We start from the raw sequence: 18,228 nt of genomic DNA, 5'->3' as shown, positions 1-18,228 counted from the left end.
CCAGCCATTACCACGAGCCCGTTCTCCTCAATTAAGGTGCTACCAAACTCCTGTGCTACAGTATATACACACAACCTGTTTAGGTTGTGAGCACAATGATCACTGAAACCAATTAACTTAGCCTACGTGAATATGAAGAGTATTATTTCCCCAGAGTGCAAATTATACCATGAAAGTCAGGTGGTCTCTATTTTTTTTAAGGGACTTCCTAACATTTATTTGGGGCCTAATAGTAAAGATATATTTTAACGGTAAACATGTATTACCTTTTAATGTGGCATGAACACAACCAGTCATGATGGTTTCATCTGATTCTCAAACAAATCACTTCAAAACATAAGTTACCTGTGCATTTTTGTCCACTCCAAATGAACTCCAACTTCCAAACAGTGCACAGGCGGAGTAGAGAGATGAATGCGATTGAAAGAACCTGAACCAACTGACACTGGTTTAAACCAGTGGGGAGATCATTTAGGGGAGCTCATGTCTCATTTGGGGGTCAGAGCTACTCTGTTACTACTCTACACTGCTTCTCCTCACCCAGCACTGCATCTGGAGTGTTCAGTGTTTTAACTGCATCGCTGTAATGCCTGACTGCATGTGAGTTCTGAATGTGTGGAAGGGGCAGTTGGTGTGTGGTTGCCTCTTCCTGTAAGCAGATTGAATCAAGCCATTATTATCAAATGTAGGAGTCAAGAGAAAGCCTGGAGCTCAAGAGTAATGTCAATACTTTTTAGGTCTCACTTCACATTGAGTGGCCTAAAACCTTTGTAATTACGTGGCAGTTACATTGTTACATAGTACTTACAGCTGTTATACCGTTTTTTTTATACAGTTACAAGTATGTAACAATTTGTAATTACAAGGTGCCCATATACACTCACCGGCCAGTTTATTAGATACACCACCCAGTTCACGAAAATGGATCGCTCCTACAGACAGTTAGTCACATGGCCGTGGCTTGCTATATAAATTAGGCAGACAGGCATCGAAACATACAGTTAATGTTCAATTGAACGTTAGAATGGGCAAAACGAGTGACCTACGCGACTTTGAGCGTGGCACGTCAGATCCAGTATCTCAGAAACGGGCGCCCACGACCCATCCTGCCTGGTGTCAACAGTACAGGCTGGTGGCGCTGGTGTTCCAATCTGCAGCAACTGCGTGATGCCATTGCGTCAGCATGGACCAACATCCCTGTGGAATGTTTCTAACTTGTAGAATCCATGTCCCGAATAATTCAGGCTGTTCTGGAGGCAAAGGGGGTCTGATTCGGTACTAGATGGGTGTACCTAATAAACTGGCCGGTGAGTGTATGTAACTACAATATAAATGCATACATTTTAGGCCACTTCATGTAAACTCAAAGCCTTTTGTGTATGTAATATAAAATATAGAACTGTATATTTATTAAAGTCTGTAAAAATGAGTGCCTCAACATTTAAGGGCCCTTAGAGTACTTGGAGAATAGATTGCAAAGGGGGGGCTTATAGGGAAGAAGAGAACCATTCATATTGTACAAAGGGATGGTCAGTGTCGATTTTCTATCAATATTGGTCCTCTGGTTGTTAGGAGAGAGAGTATCTCCCTTGACCCCCTTTCGACACTCAATCTCATAAGATTTGTTGTGTGATTTGCAGAAATGTATTTGTATTGTATGTTGCTCATATAAGGAATCTACAGAATTTCAAAACAGCTGGTCATCATTCTGATCTTGCACAACGGTTCCTTTGCGACTCGCGCTTTGGGATCTCCGTCATCCCCGATGAAACAACTGAAGCCCATTCATTTTCAATGAAGGAAGTGAAGTGGGCGGGGCGAACATTGGGCAAGGCGAGGGTGGGGGAGGGAGCGTGAACAGGGCGGGACCAAAATTGGGGAAAGTCTGTATATCCATAATCTTTGGGAAGTTGAACTATTTAACTTTTGTCGCTTACAAGACCGCATTGCTATGGACCAATCGAAGCTCACTATGGTTTCCAGCCCCTACTGGATTGGCTGTTGATGCTTAGCACCATCTGGCTTGCTTGCTAGCACCAACATGAAGGCGATGATTCAGGGTTGCCATGTTCACGATTTTTGTACAATTGTGCTACATTGAAAACGATGTCGCGGGTGAAAATGTAGCCTATTGGTTGCGGGTTTGATATCCTAGCCCATTAATAATTATACCTATGTAGGCTAAGTTACTGTAGCCTACCATTTGATACAATGACTATATCACTGGAGTCGTTGCAAATCAATGTGTGCCACTTGTGTAGCCTTCCTGGAGCTGGCAAACGGTTTTAATAAATAGCCTATAACTTCAGTTTATTGTTGTTGTAGTCTTGTGTTATTATGTAATTATTAATGGCCATGTTTAGTTAATGAAATTGGAAGTTATCGATTGTGATCATGGTCACAGTTCTAACGCATTTGCTAATCAGCTGTAATTAGAATGCATTCGATTGAAGAGAACCGTCAATCAGATTAGGCTACAGGTAAAAAAACAAACACTGGCTGACAAGCATAGGCCTATTCAGTTCATATCCATAGTATTAATATTTGATTCAGTGATTGGAAATTACGACCCCATCCTCACTAGCCTATTCCAGCAGGGCAACAGAAGCACTTCTTACCTCGAAATCGCCTCACTATTCATGTTGAATAAATTTGTCTGTCAATTTGAACTAAGCAAGCTGCTAAATCGTTCATTTTACCTCTTGCCTACATCTTGCCTAGGTTACTTTAGATTTAGATGTAGGCCTATCAGGGGCTATAGGCTACCTGCAAGTTGAATTACAATTATAAACCCAGATTTTAGTCAGTAGCCTATGCCTATTGAAATGACAAGTAAATCTCGCAAATAGGCCATTTATAACGGTTTGTAGTCTTAACATCTGGCACATAATAAAGTCACAATTGCCAGAAAATTGCCTAACATTAATATTTTTAAGTGGGTGGGTTGAGCTCTGAATGCTGATTGGCTGAAAGCTGTGGTATATCAGACCATATACCACAGGTAAGACAAAAAATGACTTATTACTGTTTTTTTTTTTTTACTGTTTACTGAACAGTGAGAGACAGAATAACAACAACAAAATCCAGAAAAACGCATGTCAAAAATGTTATAAATTGATTTGCATCTTAATGAGGGAAATAAGGTGTCTTTTATACAGGTAACGAGCTGAGATTAGGAGCACACTCTTAAAGGGAGTTTATTTATTTTATTTATTTATTTTATTTTATTTCACCTTTATTTAACCAGGTAAACCAGTTGAGAACAAGTTCTCATTTACAACTGCGACCTGGCCAAGATAAAGCAAAGCAGTGCGATAAAAACAACAACACAGAGTTACATATGGGGTAAAACAAAACAAAGTCAAAAATACAACAGAAATACATATATATACAGTGTGTGCAAATGTAGCAAGTTATGGAGGTAAGGCAATAAATAGGCTATAGTGCAAAATAATTACAATTAGTATTAACACTGGAATGATAGATGTGCAAGAGATTATGTGCAAATAGAGATACTGGGGTACAAATGAGCAAAATAAATAACAATATAGGGATGAGGTAGTTGGGCGGGCTAATTTCAGATGGGCTGTGTACAGGTGCAGTGCTCCTAATCTCAGTTTGTTACCTGTATAAAAGACACCTGTCCACAGAAGCAATCAATCAATCAGATTCCAAACTCTCCACCATGGCCAAGACCAAAGAGCTCTCCAAGGATGTCAGGGACAAGATTGTAGACCTACACAAGGCTGGAATGGGCTACAAGACCATCGCCAAGCAGCTTGGTGAGAAGGTGACAACAGTTGGTGTGATTATTTGCAAATGGAAGACCTGTCAATCTCCCTCGGCCTGGGGCTCCATGCAAGATCTCACCTTGTGGAGTTACAATGATCATGAGAATGGTGAGGAATCAGCCCAGAACTACACAGGAGGATCTTGTCAATGATCTCAAGGCAGCTGGGACCATAGTCACCAAGAAAACAATTGGTAACACACTACGCCGTGAAGGACTGAAATCCTGCAGCGCCCGCAAGGTCCCCCTGCTCAAGAAAGCACACATACATGCCCGTCTGAAGTTTGCCAATGAACATCTGAATGATTCAGACGAAAACTGGGTGAAAGTGTTGTGGTCTGATGAGACCAAAATGGAGCTCTTTGGCACTCGCCGTGTTTGGAGGAGGAGGAATGCTGCCTATGACCCCAAGAACACCATCCCCACCGTCAAACATGGAGATGGAAACATTATGCTTTGGGGGTGTTTTTCTGCTAAGGGGACAGGACAACTTCACCGCATCAAAGGGACGATGGACGGGGCCATGTACCGTCAAATCTTGGGTGAGAACCTCCTTCCCTCAGCCAGGGCATTGAAAATGGGTCGTGGATGGGTATTCCATCATGACAATGACCCAAAACACACGGCCAAGGCAACAAAGGAGTGGCTCAAGAAGAAGCACATTAAGGTCCTGGAGTGGCCTATCCAGTCTCCAGACCTTAATCCCATAGAAAATCTGTGGAGGGAGCTGAAGGTTCGAGTTGCCAAACGTCAGCCTCGATAACCTTAATGACTTGGAGAAGATCTGCAAAGAGGAGTGGGACAAAATCCCTCCTGAGATGTGTGCAAACCTGGTGGCCAACTACATGAAACGTCTGACCTCTGTGATTGCCAACAAGGGTTTTACCCTGCAGCGGGGTCAAATACTTATTTCCCTCATTAAAATGCAAATCAATTTATAACATTTTTGACATGCGTTTTTCTGGATTTTTTTGTTGTTATTCTGTCTCTCACTGTTCAAATAAACCTACCATTAAAATTATAGACTGATCATTTCTTTGTCAGTGGAAAAACGTACAAAATCAACAGGGGATCAAATACTTTTTTCCCTCACTGTATATGGCCAATATACCACGGCTAATGGCTGTATCCAGGCACTCTGTGTTGTAGACTTTAGCCATGGTCTATTGGCCATATATGCTACCACACCTCCCCAGGCCTTATCGCTTAATCATAGCAGTCAAACGAGTTAAATCGACATCCATTGATACAAATTTATCTGGCGAGTTTAATGAGGGGCGAATTATAATTTCTCTTGCAACATATTTAAATTCCTTTTAGTCAAGTTAGCTCTCAATAATTATTGTTTTGATGAAAAACCGAATTTAGCTCTTTACATCATTACAAGTTACGTTGATATTCCTCATCAATTCGCTCGATAACGTTATGGAAAAAGTGTTTATTGACTAAATTAATTTGGCCTATTTTTCAAGCCTTGTGAGCGTTTTTTTAAAAATCTAGACCTGGCAACCCATGGATGAATGGGATGTGTGCAGTTTGGGAAAGCGTTTGTGTGCGCTGCTGCTTTTAGTTTCGATTACCGTAGTTATAAGTTTTCAACAAGTGACCGTCAACATTGGGATATATTTGCCGTATAAAATAACTATGGTGAAAGGAATTTTAGAATTTCTGACACTCGGTGTGTTGGTGTTTACAGGTAAGGTCTACAGATCGATGTTACTAATTTTTTGTTGAACTACAGATGTTTGCTGTTCGTGTTACCGTGTGAATATTCCATTATGTTTAAACAACTCAATTACTATTTCATTGTATTTTCTAGGATTGATGATTAACTTTCTGGAAGTCATAGTAAACGTGTTTTTGACTTTGAAGTCCAAGTCCAATCTCTCCCACTGAATCAAAATGTCTTTGATCAAGAAATATCTCTATTGGTGGGTGTGGTAGATTCATTTTGAAGAATAGCAAGTGTTTTTTTCTCTCTCGAATTTGGTCCCTTACAGCAGTGGTTCCCAAACTGTGGGGCGCAGGGAGGGTGGTATTTTTTGTTGTTCATGAACTCAGTCTAGCTTACAACTTACTCTTGAAATTTGTAATAGTAGGTCAAATTTCGAAATTGGGTAGTGTATCATCAGTTTTCCTCTTGTCACGTCAATCATTTCCTAGGTGGTAAAAGTCTGGATGGATATTGTCTTTGTCGGCATAATAATAATATGCCATTTAGCAGACGCTTTTATCCATGTATGCGTGCATAACATTTTTTTTTGTTGGTGTATGGGTGGTCCCGGGGATCGAACCCACTACCTTGGCTTTACAAGCGCCGTGCTCTACCAGCTGAGCTACGGAGGACCACATAGTAACAACCCCCCCCCCACTTCGCCCCACCTCGCGAGTCGCGACCCATATGAACCCAAATTGCTCACTCCTCTTCTTGGCGGAAAGAACATTTATCATGTTTTAACTAATTTCCCCGAAATTCTACATATTTTAATAATAATCCAGAGCGATTTACAGTCATGTGTGCATACATTTTTACGTATGGGTGGTCCTGGGGATCGAACCCACTACCCTAGCGTTACAAGCGCCATGCTCTACCAATTGAGCTACATGGGTGGAAAGAAAAATTATGCCGTTTTAAAGCAAATTTCCTGCAATTCTACACATTTTGCCATGTCTAAAATGTGTTCATATGATACCTGAGTGAGTCAACAAAATCAATGGAGGCCCCCATATTCTGGCCATGATAACTACAAGATTTAGATAGCTGGTTAGCCTAACATACCTACCTAGCTAACATGGGCTAGTTGATCAACTGTACATTTCTGACATGTTATAAATAGCTCTCTGATGTCTGTCAGTGAATGACATAACAAGAGAAAAACTTCCCATGCACTACCAAATTTCGAAATTGCACCTTGTGCATTCTACTGTTATAACTCTCAACCACATTAATAAATTGAAAGCCCGACTGAGTTTTTTTTATTACCCATGTCAGCTAAAGTTTTTTTGCTAGGTTATTTGCCCCATAGATTTTGTTGTAATGTTTTAGTCACTTAAATATCACATAAATACACATTAGACATGGCAAAATGTATAGAATTGCAAGAAAATGAGCTTTAAAAATGCTAAATTGTCTCTGCACCTCATAACAAAATGTGTTGAATTGCAGGAAATAAGCTTTAAACCTGCAAGTTCTATATCGTGGAGCTCCGCCCCATAGGGGAGCTCTGCTCCTAGTGGTTTACCCTCTGCCCTAAGGCAGCAGCAGCCTGAGACAAAATTATGCACACACCTACAGCCAATAGGAGTACAGGTGTCCCTATAAGAGGGGATGCCTCCCCTCAATCAGCCTCCCTTTTTCTTCAGCGACTGGATGACTAGACTGAAGAGCCAAGAAGAGACGAAGCACGAAGACTCAGGACGAAAAAACGCCGTTGATATTCCAGTCATCAACGTCGTCTAAATGAGCACACCGGGAGATTTTCCACCCCCAAAAGCTATTTTCAGAGCTCAGTGCAGATGCACTTCCATGGCGGCCGGTGACCACCACGACCTATGTTTCGTGTGTTTGGGATCCCAGCATGCCAAGGAAGGCGTCTGCAGTCCCCCGATTGCGCCTCCTGCGCCCTCCTTTCTTTAAAGGAGAGGAAGCAGCGTTAGGCGTTTTCAGGGAGGACATCCCCCTTGAGGATGTGTTGTCGATACTAGCCTCTGCTTCAGAGGCGTCGTCCGGCCGGCGCAGACTCGGGGAAGATAGGGATTTTGAGGAAGGGTCTGGCATTCCAATGGAACAGTCGGACCCCGTCCCTCATACTTTCAAGCCCCCCTTTCCTTTGGAGAGCGAGAGGGCTTGTAGTCCCTATAGCGAAGGGGATACGAGCTCTGAGAGATCAGAAGCTCTCTCTTTCGCTGCAGCCTCTCTGAGAGCGGATTTTCCGGGTCTCATTGAGAGAGCTGCTCAACGGCTGGCAATAAGGCTGCCCCCTCTTCCCTCCGCACCGGAGGTTGATATGATGGAGGGCGGTCCTTATTCCAGGCCAAGGAAGGCGGCAGAGCCAGTGGCTCCTGCCATGCCTTCTTTGGCTAGGTACGTTGAGGGCTCGTGGGAGGCACCTTTAGCGGCGCGTTCGCCTGTAAAAGCGTATCTCCCATTCACGAGAGTGGAAGGAAGGTTTCAGGGTCAGGGAATCCCCAGGTTAGAGAGCGCCATGGCGGCGTATCTCGTACCGGGTTCGAGCCCTGGCCCTCTTCCAAGAAGGCCACGTTGCCATCCCAGAAGGACCGACTCACAGCGTCGCTGTTAGAGAAGTCTTTTGGGTTGGGAGCCCAAGCTGTAGCAGCAGCTAACAACATTGCCCTCTTGGCGGCCTCTCTGTCCCGTTTAACCACGTTAAGACAGAGATGGCACCGGAGGAGGTGGAGGAGGCGTCCAGAATTTCTGGTGCCATACTCCACCTTACACAGGCGTCCGCAGTCTGCGCGGGGAGATCCATGGCCACTTCGGTGGTCGGGGAACGACACCTCTGGTTGTCATTGACTTCCATGAAAGAGGCAGACAGGACGTCTCTCTTGAACGCCCCCCTCTCTGACGACGGCCTCTTTGGGGTCGCAGTCAAAGAGGCGACGGAGCGTTTTTCAAAGTTAGAGGAGGAGAAGAAGCAGCTGGCCAAGCACCTGCCGTTGGCAGGACGACTCGGCCCCCCTCCTCCCCAAAGGCCATCTACCTCCGCCCCTCTAAGTAGACCGGGGTCTACGACGAGGCGGCGTAATCGGCATCATCCGGCAGCCACGAGCAGCAAGGGAGCGGGCTCGGCCCTCCCAGCAGCTACGGTAGCCCCACTACAGCCGGCGAGGGAGGTGACGAGGACGCCGACCTGGCCCTCCAAGGGAGGCAAGAGGAGGCGTACGTGACGGGACGCGGGGGGAGGGATGAGGACCCATCGATGGTGTCGAACGTGCCCACTGTTCCCCCCCACCCTTCGGTTGAAGGGACGGGCGTTGATGTAAATGCCTTTGTTGATGTGTTTAATAAAGAGTTGGCTCCACCTGACTTTGTCAAAAAATAGCCTCTTTTCCATAATACGTCCGAGAGCGTTCAAATCTCACCCTCTCTTCCTTACCACTCTAAGAGCCGTTCAGCCCACCGAGGGTGCGTTGCTGAACAGGCACTAAGAGTAGGTATCCAGAAGACCTCAATCAGGTCGTCACATCACACTTCACGTATAAGAAGTGCTTTACATAGAAGGCAGCAGTCCCGGTCAGATTCTGACATGAGGACGCAGCCGCTATTTGGGGATGGCGCACTAGCACAGACTTAGGTCTCCACTAGTACGAGCCAGACCCATGCTGCGTTCACGGAGGGCCCGATTACCGCGGTCACCAAGGTGCCCAGAGTATCGGCGCCCCCAGGCATTGTAACACAGCAGCTATCTGGGGACAGCGCATTATCGCAGACCAAGGTCTCGGTTAATGCGATTCAGACCCATGCTACGTTCACGGAGGGCAGGATTACTAGCGTTATGGGTATAACCAAAGTATCAGCTCCCCTGACAGAACGAGCCAGTACTCACCACACTGAGCGTGAATCAACCCACCAGGGGTGCAGAGTTGAACACACACAGAAGGTGAAAGTTAAGAAGGTATCAAGGTATCAAGAAGGTATCAAGGTATTTAACCGACGTCCCTACTCCTCTTTCTTTCTCAGAACGCATTTCCTCTCCCTTTCACGGGAGGCCCACCTTGGGCTGTTCCACCACTTCAATGTTGGGGAACAGTGGCGGTAAGGGCCATAGAGGAATACAGGTCCTTCCTACTGGATGCACCACAGCTTCGCGCCCAGCCACTTTCTCTGCATTGCTGGCAGTGGCGAAGAAGCTGCACCCTCTCACACTGGCTAGAACAGACGTTGCAGAAGGGTTATGCTCTCCAATTCCACCGGACCCCACCCCCGTTCAGGGGAGTGGTGGAGACGGTGATGAAAACGTAACCAAACGGCCCTTCCGAATGCTAACGACAAAACGTCTGCTGGAATGTGTCCAGAGAGGGGACTTTTGTACGAGCATAGACCTAAAGGACGCGTACTTTCATGTGCCGGTTCAGCCGCGTCACAGGAAGTTTCTGCGGTTCGCCTTTCAAGGGGTGGCGTACGAATACACGAGGATGCCATTTGGGTACGCCCTGGCACCTCGCACATTTTCCAAGTGTGTGGAGGCGGCATTAGAACCGTTGCGTCGTCAGGGAATACGGCTACTAGCCTACCTGGACGACCTACTGGTTCTCGCCCCGTCAGCAGAGCTGGCGATCACTCACACAACACAGACAGTGATGCATCTCACAAGTCTGGGGTTTGCTGTGAATTGGAAAAAGAGCGCGCCCTGGCCCACTCATCAGATTGTCTACCTGGGAATACAGCTAGACACTGTGAGGATGAGGGCTCGAATTTTGGACCCCCGAAGGGTAGCCTTGTTGCTAGCCCTAAGGAAGTGCCGTCCGAATCACACGGTGACGGCGCTGTCGATCATGTCACTTTTGGGTCTCATGTCGTCAGCGCACTCTGTGGTTCCGCTGGGACTCCTGCATATGCGCAGGACGCAGCGATGGTTCGCCCAACTAAGACTAGACCCATTGCGTCAACGTCATCAGTTGGTGGTGGTTCCCCTCTCGCTCAGTGCAGACCTAAACTATTGGAGAAACTCGCGCGTTCTCACGCACGGAGTCCCGATAGGAAAGGTGTCCTCTCACATCCCAGTATTCACGGATGCGTCCCTGACGGGATGGGGAGGGACATGTCAGACACAAGCGATAGGAGGTGTGTGGCCTCAATCAGGTCGTCACATCAACCTCCTGGAGTTGGAAACGGTTCGACTGGTTCTGACCCACTTCGCATCTACCCTTCGGGGTCGCGATGTGCTGGTCTGGTCAGACAACCGGACCACAGTAGCCCACATAAACCGCCAGGGAGGGGTCAGGTCTCCTGCTCTCCATCGGGCGGCAGAGGAATTGTGGCTGTGGGCTCACGAGCACCTTCGCTCATTGAGAGCAGCACACATTCCGGGCTACTTGAACGTAGGAGCAGACCTCATGTCAAGAGGGGGTCCTCGAGACGACGAGTGGTGTCTGCATCCAGACATTGTTCTCCAGATTTGGGAACAATTCGGGAGAGCCGAGGTGGACCTATTCGCGTCACGCGTGAACGCGCAATGTCCTCTGTGGTTCTCTCTGAGGGAACAGGACGAACCGCCACTGGGAAGGGACGCCCTTTGCGCACCAACCGTGGCCGAGAGTTCTCCTGTATGCATTCCCTCCGCTGTCCTGCATTCTCCCACTGCTAGCCAGGGTGAGGTCAGGGGGGCTGTCAGTGATACTGATAGCGCCCGATCGCCCGGGGCTCCGTGGTTTGCGGAGATGAGTCAGATGTTGATTGCGCCACCTTGGCCAATTCCACATCGACGGGACGCGTTGTCTCAGGCGGCTGGCACGATAGGGAAATTGCCCATAATCGGCCAACCACTGAAGGCCTGGCTGCTGAGAGGGACAGGCTAGAGCGCCGTGGGTTATCTGATGCAGTGATCAGGACCATACAGGGTTCACGTGCCAGTTCCACTTCTAAGATGTATGCCAGTAGATGGAACGTGTTTTCACAATGGTGTGTCACACAAGGTGTAGACCCCATGAGCTGTCAGGTGGAGAGTATTCTCTCTTTTCTACAGCTCATGTTTGATAAGCAAAAATCGCCTGCCACGATTAGAGTGTTTGCAGCAGCGATTTCAGCTTGTCATGAGGGTTTTGGCAGAGACAATGTCTTTAGCCACCCTCTAGTGAAACGCTTCCTATTAGGAACGCGGCGACTTAGGCCAACACCTAGAGTCACGCTTCCTCAGTGGGATTTGGCTTTGGTACTCGAAGCGCTATGTAAGTCGCCGTTCGAGCCATTGAATCAAATACCCCTCAAGATGCTGTCTATAAAGACAGCATTGTTGCTCGCTTTGACTACAGCTAAGCGGGTCAGTGATTTGTGTGCTCTTTCGACGAGACCTGACTGCTTGGCCATCAATGGTGACATGAGCAGAGCAGTGTTACGTCCTAACCCGGCATTTGTGCCGAAGGTTATTAAGAGTTCATATAGGTCACAGACCGTGGAGCTGTGGGCTTTTTCTCCTCCTCCTCATAGAGAGAGGAGTGAGGAAAAGCTCCATCGCCTGTGCCCGGTACGCGCTTTGGCGTGTTACGTCGAGCGCACAGCAGCGATTAGGTCATCGCCTCAGTTGTTTGTGTGTCACGGTGCGGCTGCACTAGGTAGACCACTTTCAAAACAGAGGTTGTCTCACTGGCTTTGTGAAGGCATTGAGACAGCTTATGAGGTAGCAGGGCGGCAATTGCCTCAGGGTATCAGAGCTCACTCCACTCGTGGAGTAGCGGCTTCTACTGCCCTTTTCAGAGGAACAGGAGTAGAGGATATCTGTAGAGCAGCATCCTGGTCGACGCCGTCTCCATTTATCCATTTCTATCTCTTAGATATGTCTTCTAATTCTCTGGCTTGATCTGTACTCAGCGTGGCTGAAGGGAGATCTTGAGCAAGAAAGAGAGGAGAAGCAGGACTGTGGACACAGGTTTCCATCAGGTCCGCTTTGGTTAGGAAGACGTGTTTTTGACAGATGTGTTTTCTAACTCTTTGGCTCGGTCTGTACTCAGCATAGCTGAAGGGGAGATCTTGAGCTAGGAAGAGAGGGAAAAGCAGGACTATGGACAGGGTTTCCACCAGGTCCGCTTTGGATAAGAAAACATATTTTGTGGCATGAATCCTGACTGACAGGGTCAGTACAGTAGAGGCATGCGTTGATTACAGAATGTGAGGTCATCTATCTGCTTGTTCAGTTAGTATGACTCATGTTTTTGTTCCTGCCCACTAATCTCTGGGATTCCATTGAGTGAGTGAGGCGGTCTACCGCGTTCACAATGTAGAGTGACACTTGATGTCATTCCATTAGTGGTCGGTAGTGTTTTCACAGGATATTGAGGCACATCTATCTGCTAGTACAGGTTAGTATGGCTTCTATTCTGGTGATCTGCCCACTAGTCATTGGCATTGCCATTGGACTAGGTGGGGCGGGTCTTTAACCGATGACGCGGTATATTGTGACGCCCGTAGGGGTTTTTAGTTGCAGTACTGCGGGACTCGGTTGCAGCCATTGCTAGGCCTGACTTTCTCATTTCGATGGGAAGTGTTAGGCTCGGCAGGGAGTACATTTTGGAGCGCTACGCTCCGCCTTAAACCACTAGGAGCAGAGCTCCCCTATGGGGCGGAGCTCCACGATATAGAACGATTAGTTACCGGAGTGTAACTCCAGTTCTATGAGTGGAGCGGAGCCCCATAGGACTTAAGGCCCTGCCGACCCTCTCTAGTCTCGCTGAAGAAAAATATCTCGGGAGGCTGATTGAGGGGAGGCATCCCCTCTTATAGGGACACCTGTACTCCTATTGGCTGTAGGTGTGTGCATCATTTTGTCTCAGGCTGCTGCTGCCTTAGGGCAGAGGGTAAACCACTAGGAGCAGAGCTCCCCTATGGGGCTCCGCTCCACTCATAGAACTGGAGTTACACTCCGGTAACTAATCGATTTTCTCTTCGCCAACAAGAGGGGTGTGAACAGTTTGTGTCATGAACAGTGCTTTTGCCCATAGAAATAGACGTGGCACGTGCACAGGGGGGCGCGGGATGTTCCCCAATGCTGGAAGGGGGGTCTTAGTGCAAAAGTTTGGGAACCCCTGCCTTAGAGCACTATCAATATTAAAACAAGTTTGATTCATTTACTCCATTGTTCCCGACTTGACTGAGTGACACTGTGTCCTTTTTTTTGCGTTGTAACAACCAGCAGAAGCAACAGGCAACTTTCTCTGACCCTTTGATAGAGAAATGTATGGCCACTTCAAAAGTTACGTTTTGCATAGTCAAACCAGTTGTCTTGGCCAGCAGAGAGATTGTAATACAAACCAGCAAAAATACTAGCAAAGATATGTTTTTTGACAGACATTGTATTGTTATGTCAGTGCTATTTTATGGTTGCATGTAATCATTGCCATGTTGCTCACATGTCATGTGCTCTGACCTGTAGGTAGGCCTACACATGCCTCCTCTCCTCTTGAGCTCAACCCTCCCAGATTGGTGGTGAGATATGGAGACTCAGTCTCAGTCAACTGCAGCACATCCTCCACAGACCATGAGGGGATGGGCTGGGAGGCCACATACGGAGGTACAGGTTTTGAACAAAATGTCAACATTGTCACCTGGACTGTGGATAACCTTACTGATTGGACAATAGAACCTAAATGCTACATCACCCTCAATGACGGCAACCAACTCATAGAAGTGCTTCCAGTCATTCTTTACAGTGAGTATTTTCCTCCTTGTGAATGTGAAAGTTATATTTAACTGTATATCAGCATTGAGGGTTTTTTACCTTGTTGACCTCCTCTACAGAGACTCCAGACAGCGTGTCCATCTCTGTTCTGAGCCACTCTGGTCCCATGGTGGAGGGGACAGAGTACCAGCTGCAGTGTGACATCCAGAACATCGCTCCTCAACAGAACCTGGTTGTGAAGTGGTACAAAGGGAATGAACCCGTAGATAATGTAACTTACAGTAACATCATTAAGACACCAGTGAATGTGTCAGCTACTCTGATGATCAGCCCCAGTAGAGATGATGATGGAGCTCAGTATAGATGTAGAGCAGAACTGGACCTGGGACCAGAGGGACCACAACCCCATCCTACAGTGACATCAGAACCTCTCAACATTACTGTGCACTGTGAGTTCCCTCTAGTCTTATTTTCAATCATTCCATTAATGTTTACAGCTGATCATTTAGTTTGATCTGATACCCTACTATGATATTTAACAGATTCTTCCAATAGTCTGTTATCATTCATCTCATAATTTCACCCTCCCCAAACACTGAATCTTGTGGGAACAGTCCATGTTGATTGGTTATATGTTTGTCTTATTTCTCCTCATTCTTCAGACCCCCCAACCTTTTCCAGACCTGAAGCTGAGACCCTGGACATTAGAGTGGGGGAGAAAATCACCTTAAACTGCACGGCTACTGGAAGGCCCACTCCTCTGTACAGTTGGCAGTCTTCAGATGTCCTAGAAGCTCTTTTCACCCCCTCCTCCGAGCTCCCAGGAACCTACACCTGCACTGCCTCCAATCTGATAGGCAAGAACAGCAAGACATTCACTGTGAATCCCAAACCTAAAGGTAGGATCATGTTTCTAATTAGTACCTAGTCTTATCTTTCTCACAAATGCTTCTATTATCTCCTTCTACCCCTCCCTCTTCCCCTCTCGTTCCCCCCTTCACTCACTCACTAGTGGCATTCATGTTACCCTTTACCTGAATGAGACTGTGTCCATTGGTAAGGGTACATCATCAGGTAACCACAAGTACTTTGTTACTTTGCAATTATTACATTGTAACTACACTGTACATATGAAACTAGCTACCATGGAAATAGGTTTTTCAGGCAACTAAATGTAAAGTGGGACCCAATTTTCCCATACCATGAATATGTGTTACTTTCTTAATATTTCCCAAATAGACTACTCTGAGAAATATCTCCTTTGACAGTATATTTAAATGTCTAATATTGCCAATTTGCTCCTGTTTCTCCAGGCAGTCGTGGAACCACTGCAGGGATAGTAGTGGGCGTGCTGGCTTTCTTTGCTCTAGTGTTTGTCTGTGTGGTGCATCACAAACAAATAAACTCTGCTGTTACTGGGGCTGAGGAGCTTGGGACGGTCACCTGATCAAACCCTCATTAACCACACCCTCTTCCCACAGGGGGCCGCACAACATTTTATGCCATCATAGGATCAGGCCTGGGCCTGGCATTGCTGGTTGGGATCGGCTATTTATTTCTCAAACAGAGAGCAGGTCGCAACTCCATCATCTGAGCAGGCCAGAGGAAGAGCAATTATATCGCCAGTCTGACCAGCATACTTCCTCAACAGCACTGTATGAATAAGAATGGTTGCTTATTTAATTATTATGATGAATGGCTTCAATCCTGCATGGCTTATAAATCCAAAGAGTGCTTTCTATTAGCCTACTCCACCCAATGGCTTTGTGCCATTTGGATGTGGTGTTGCATTGTTTTGAATGTGGCTTGTGCTGTGTCTGTGTAAGCATGTGGCGCGACACTACAAAGCATTCATTCACAGGCATGTGTGTCCTGTTTTATTATTTGTTTTATAATCAAGCATGCCTGAATGTAGTCTCTCTTCTCACAGCAACTGTGTCTCTGTCACGGAGGTAAAGCAGCTGTGAAAAGAGACTAGCCTGATCGCTGTAGTCTGATGACAGCACCAAGTGACCTTATGTGACTGCACAGTGAGAAATGAGCCATGCAATGCATCACTTCCTATCTAATGCTTTTTTTTGTTGTTGCTCTAAATTGGTGGTACCAGAGCATTTTAACTGATTAAGTTCGCTATTCCAAAAGCCACAGGCAGCTTCTCTCCTCATTATTGCTCATTTTGTTCTCTGCCCACACTCTTCCACTTTATTTCTCTCTTTTACCATCACAGCACCCTTGATTCTCAGTATTGTCAGTATGCTTGATGATAGCTTTAATCATTGGTCTTTCACTTTCTCAACCTATATCTGTGGACCATAGGGAAGTGAACATGCATACCGTCATGAACCCCATGGACAGTCTCCTGCACACAGGCTCAGGGCTGTGAAGAGAGAAAGGCGAAGTCCACTAATGTGTTTTATCTATATCAGGTGTTATCTCAGGTGAATAGGCTACACAGTCATATCTCACCATAGCTGGCTCACATGGTACTTTACGAAGTTACCATACTGTGTGTTACTTGAAACAATGCCCTGAGATGATGATGTTACTTGCCACTTCTTTCTGTTTTGACAAGAGTGCAGTGGCACAGTCCTTCATCGTTGTCTTTTTTGTTGAATCACGATCAGAGATTTGTGTTGATTTTTTATGACAAGTTTTAAAACCAATTTATGCTAGATATTTCAAGGTATGATTACAGTGTGAAGCGCAAGGTATGTTCAGTTCACATCGCACAGGGCTGGAATAGCATTGGTATGGTTGGAAATTGTGCTTGTAAGGTGCACACCACACTATTTGAGTTGCACTAGCTTTTTACATGTGTATTGTGTCGCTAACCAATGACGTGTTTATTGTCAATTTTATTTCAGCACTGAATGTTGTTATATCCTCTCCTTAACAGTCGCTAACACTCATTCTCTACTTTATTTATACTTTTTTTGTCAGCTTGCTTATGTTTATATGACCTCTGTGATGTATGTGAGGGTTTCCATCTGACTGCTCTTCCGTTCAGACATTTAGTTCTCTCTTCGGAATGCTGATACTGTCAGGCTCAGCATTGTGTCAGAGATTCAGTTTCAGGCAGTGTTCTACTGCAACCTATTTAGGTGAGAATGATTGTGTCTTTAATTTCCATTTCAATAGCGCTGTAACATTGGTTTAAAGGTTTGAATCGACAATGTAGGTGATGTTTACCATGCATACACAGCATTCACTGTCAAACATCAACCAGCTATACTCATTGAGTTAAAGTTTTGAAAGAATCAGTCTTTCACTGTGACATGTTCCTCTACTATCTTTTGTATGCCATTGTGAACCTTTCTCTCATTGTCTCCCATACATCACTGTAGCAGTGACACTTCCATACTAGTCAGTGCAAACTAAGGTCAATGTAAAGCAAAGCATGAAAGTCCATCTGTTATCCTGCCCAAGGTGGCTCATATAAATACTTCCTTTTTCAGTATTGAGTGTGTGTCTTTTTGTGTCACTCGGGTTTTGCTTCATCCTGGTGAAGGGGACTTCTGCCTTGCCAAGAAACACTTTGTGTGTGCAGCCTGACTGTTGCTATAACAACCTGGCTGCAGTGTAGACTTATAAGGGCAATTTGCCAGCACATTTAGTTCTGGAGCAAAAACATTTTATATTATACACACATGATAATTTTCTGAAACAAGTGTACTGTACTGTACTTCCACAGCAAACAGAAACGCACAGCATAGCAAAAGAAAAGAGAGTAGACATACTGTAGACACTGAGGATTGGCAGCTGTGCCTTCTATAAATACACCCAATAAGCATCCAATTACTGAGCAATGTTTCTGGCACCCCACTCACGGCCGGTGCTGTTGTGCAGTGGTGGTACATTCTGATCACAGTGTGAGGCCTACACACTACATACCGGACAACTCAAGTCCAACAATCAAACCTGCTGAGTCTTGACAAAGCATGGGGTCTCCAAGCACCGCGTGTATGGGAATCAAACATGCCTGCAGAAAAGAGTACAACTGCAGTGTGAGTTCTCTCAAACCACCTATGTATATGAAACCACAGTCACCCAGGAACTGTTTAGTTTCAGGCAAGTTAACACAGGTCA

At 46.0% G+C, this 18,228-nt stretch overlaps 1 protein-coding gene across 2 annotated transcripts; it reads left to right on the top strand.

Moving 5' to 3' along the window:
* Nucleotides 1-5,316: 5,316 nt before the first annotated feature.
* On the top strand, nucleotides 5,317-17,596 carry LOC123482592 (hemicentin-1-like). 2 transcript variants are annotated; one of them, XM_045210795.1, is made up of 5 exons: nucleotides 5,317-5,486; nucleotides 13,897-14,172; nucleotides 14,262-14,591; nucleotides 14,805-15,041; nucleotides 15,624-17,596. In XM_045210795.1, exons 1-5 carry the CDS (start codon nucleotides 5,435-5,437, stop codon nucleotides 15,734-15,736), a joined length of 1,008 nt encoding a protein of 335 aa, XP_045066730.1. In that variant the 5' UTR covers nucleotides 5,317-5,434; the 3' UTR covers nucleotides 15,737-17,596. The 2 variants fall into 2 exon arrangements, with proteins under 2 accessions (XP_045066730.1, XP_045066729.1); XM_045210794.1 differs by lacking the exon at nucleotides 15,624-17,596 and adding an exon at nucleotides 15,456-15,613.
* The last annotated feature ends 632 nt before the right edge of the window (nucleotides 17,597-18,228 follow it).

The sequence above is a fragment of the Coregonus clupeaformis genome, chromosome 35, assembly GCF_020615455.1.
Source record: "Coregonus clupeaformis isolate EN_2021a chromosome 35, ASM2061545v1, whole genome shotgun sequence".
Classification (NCBI taxonomy): Eukaryota; Metazoa; Chordata; class Actinopteri; order Salmoniformes; family Salmonidae; genus Coregonus; species Coregonus clupeaformis.
This window is presented reverse-complemented; position numbering and strand designations above follow the sequence as displayed.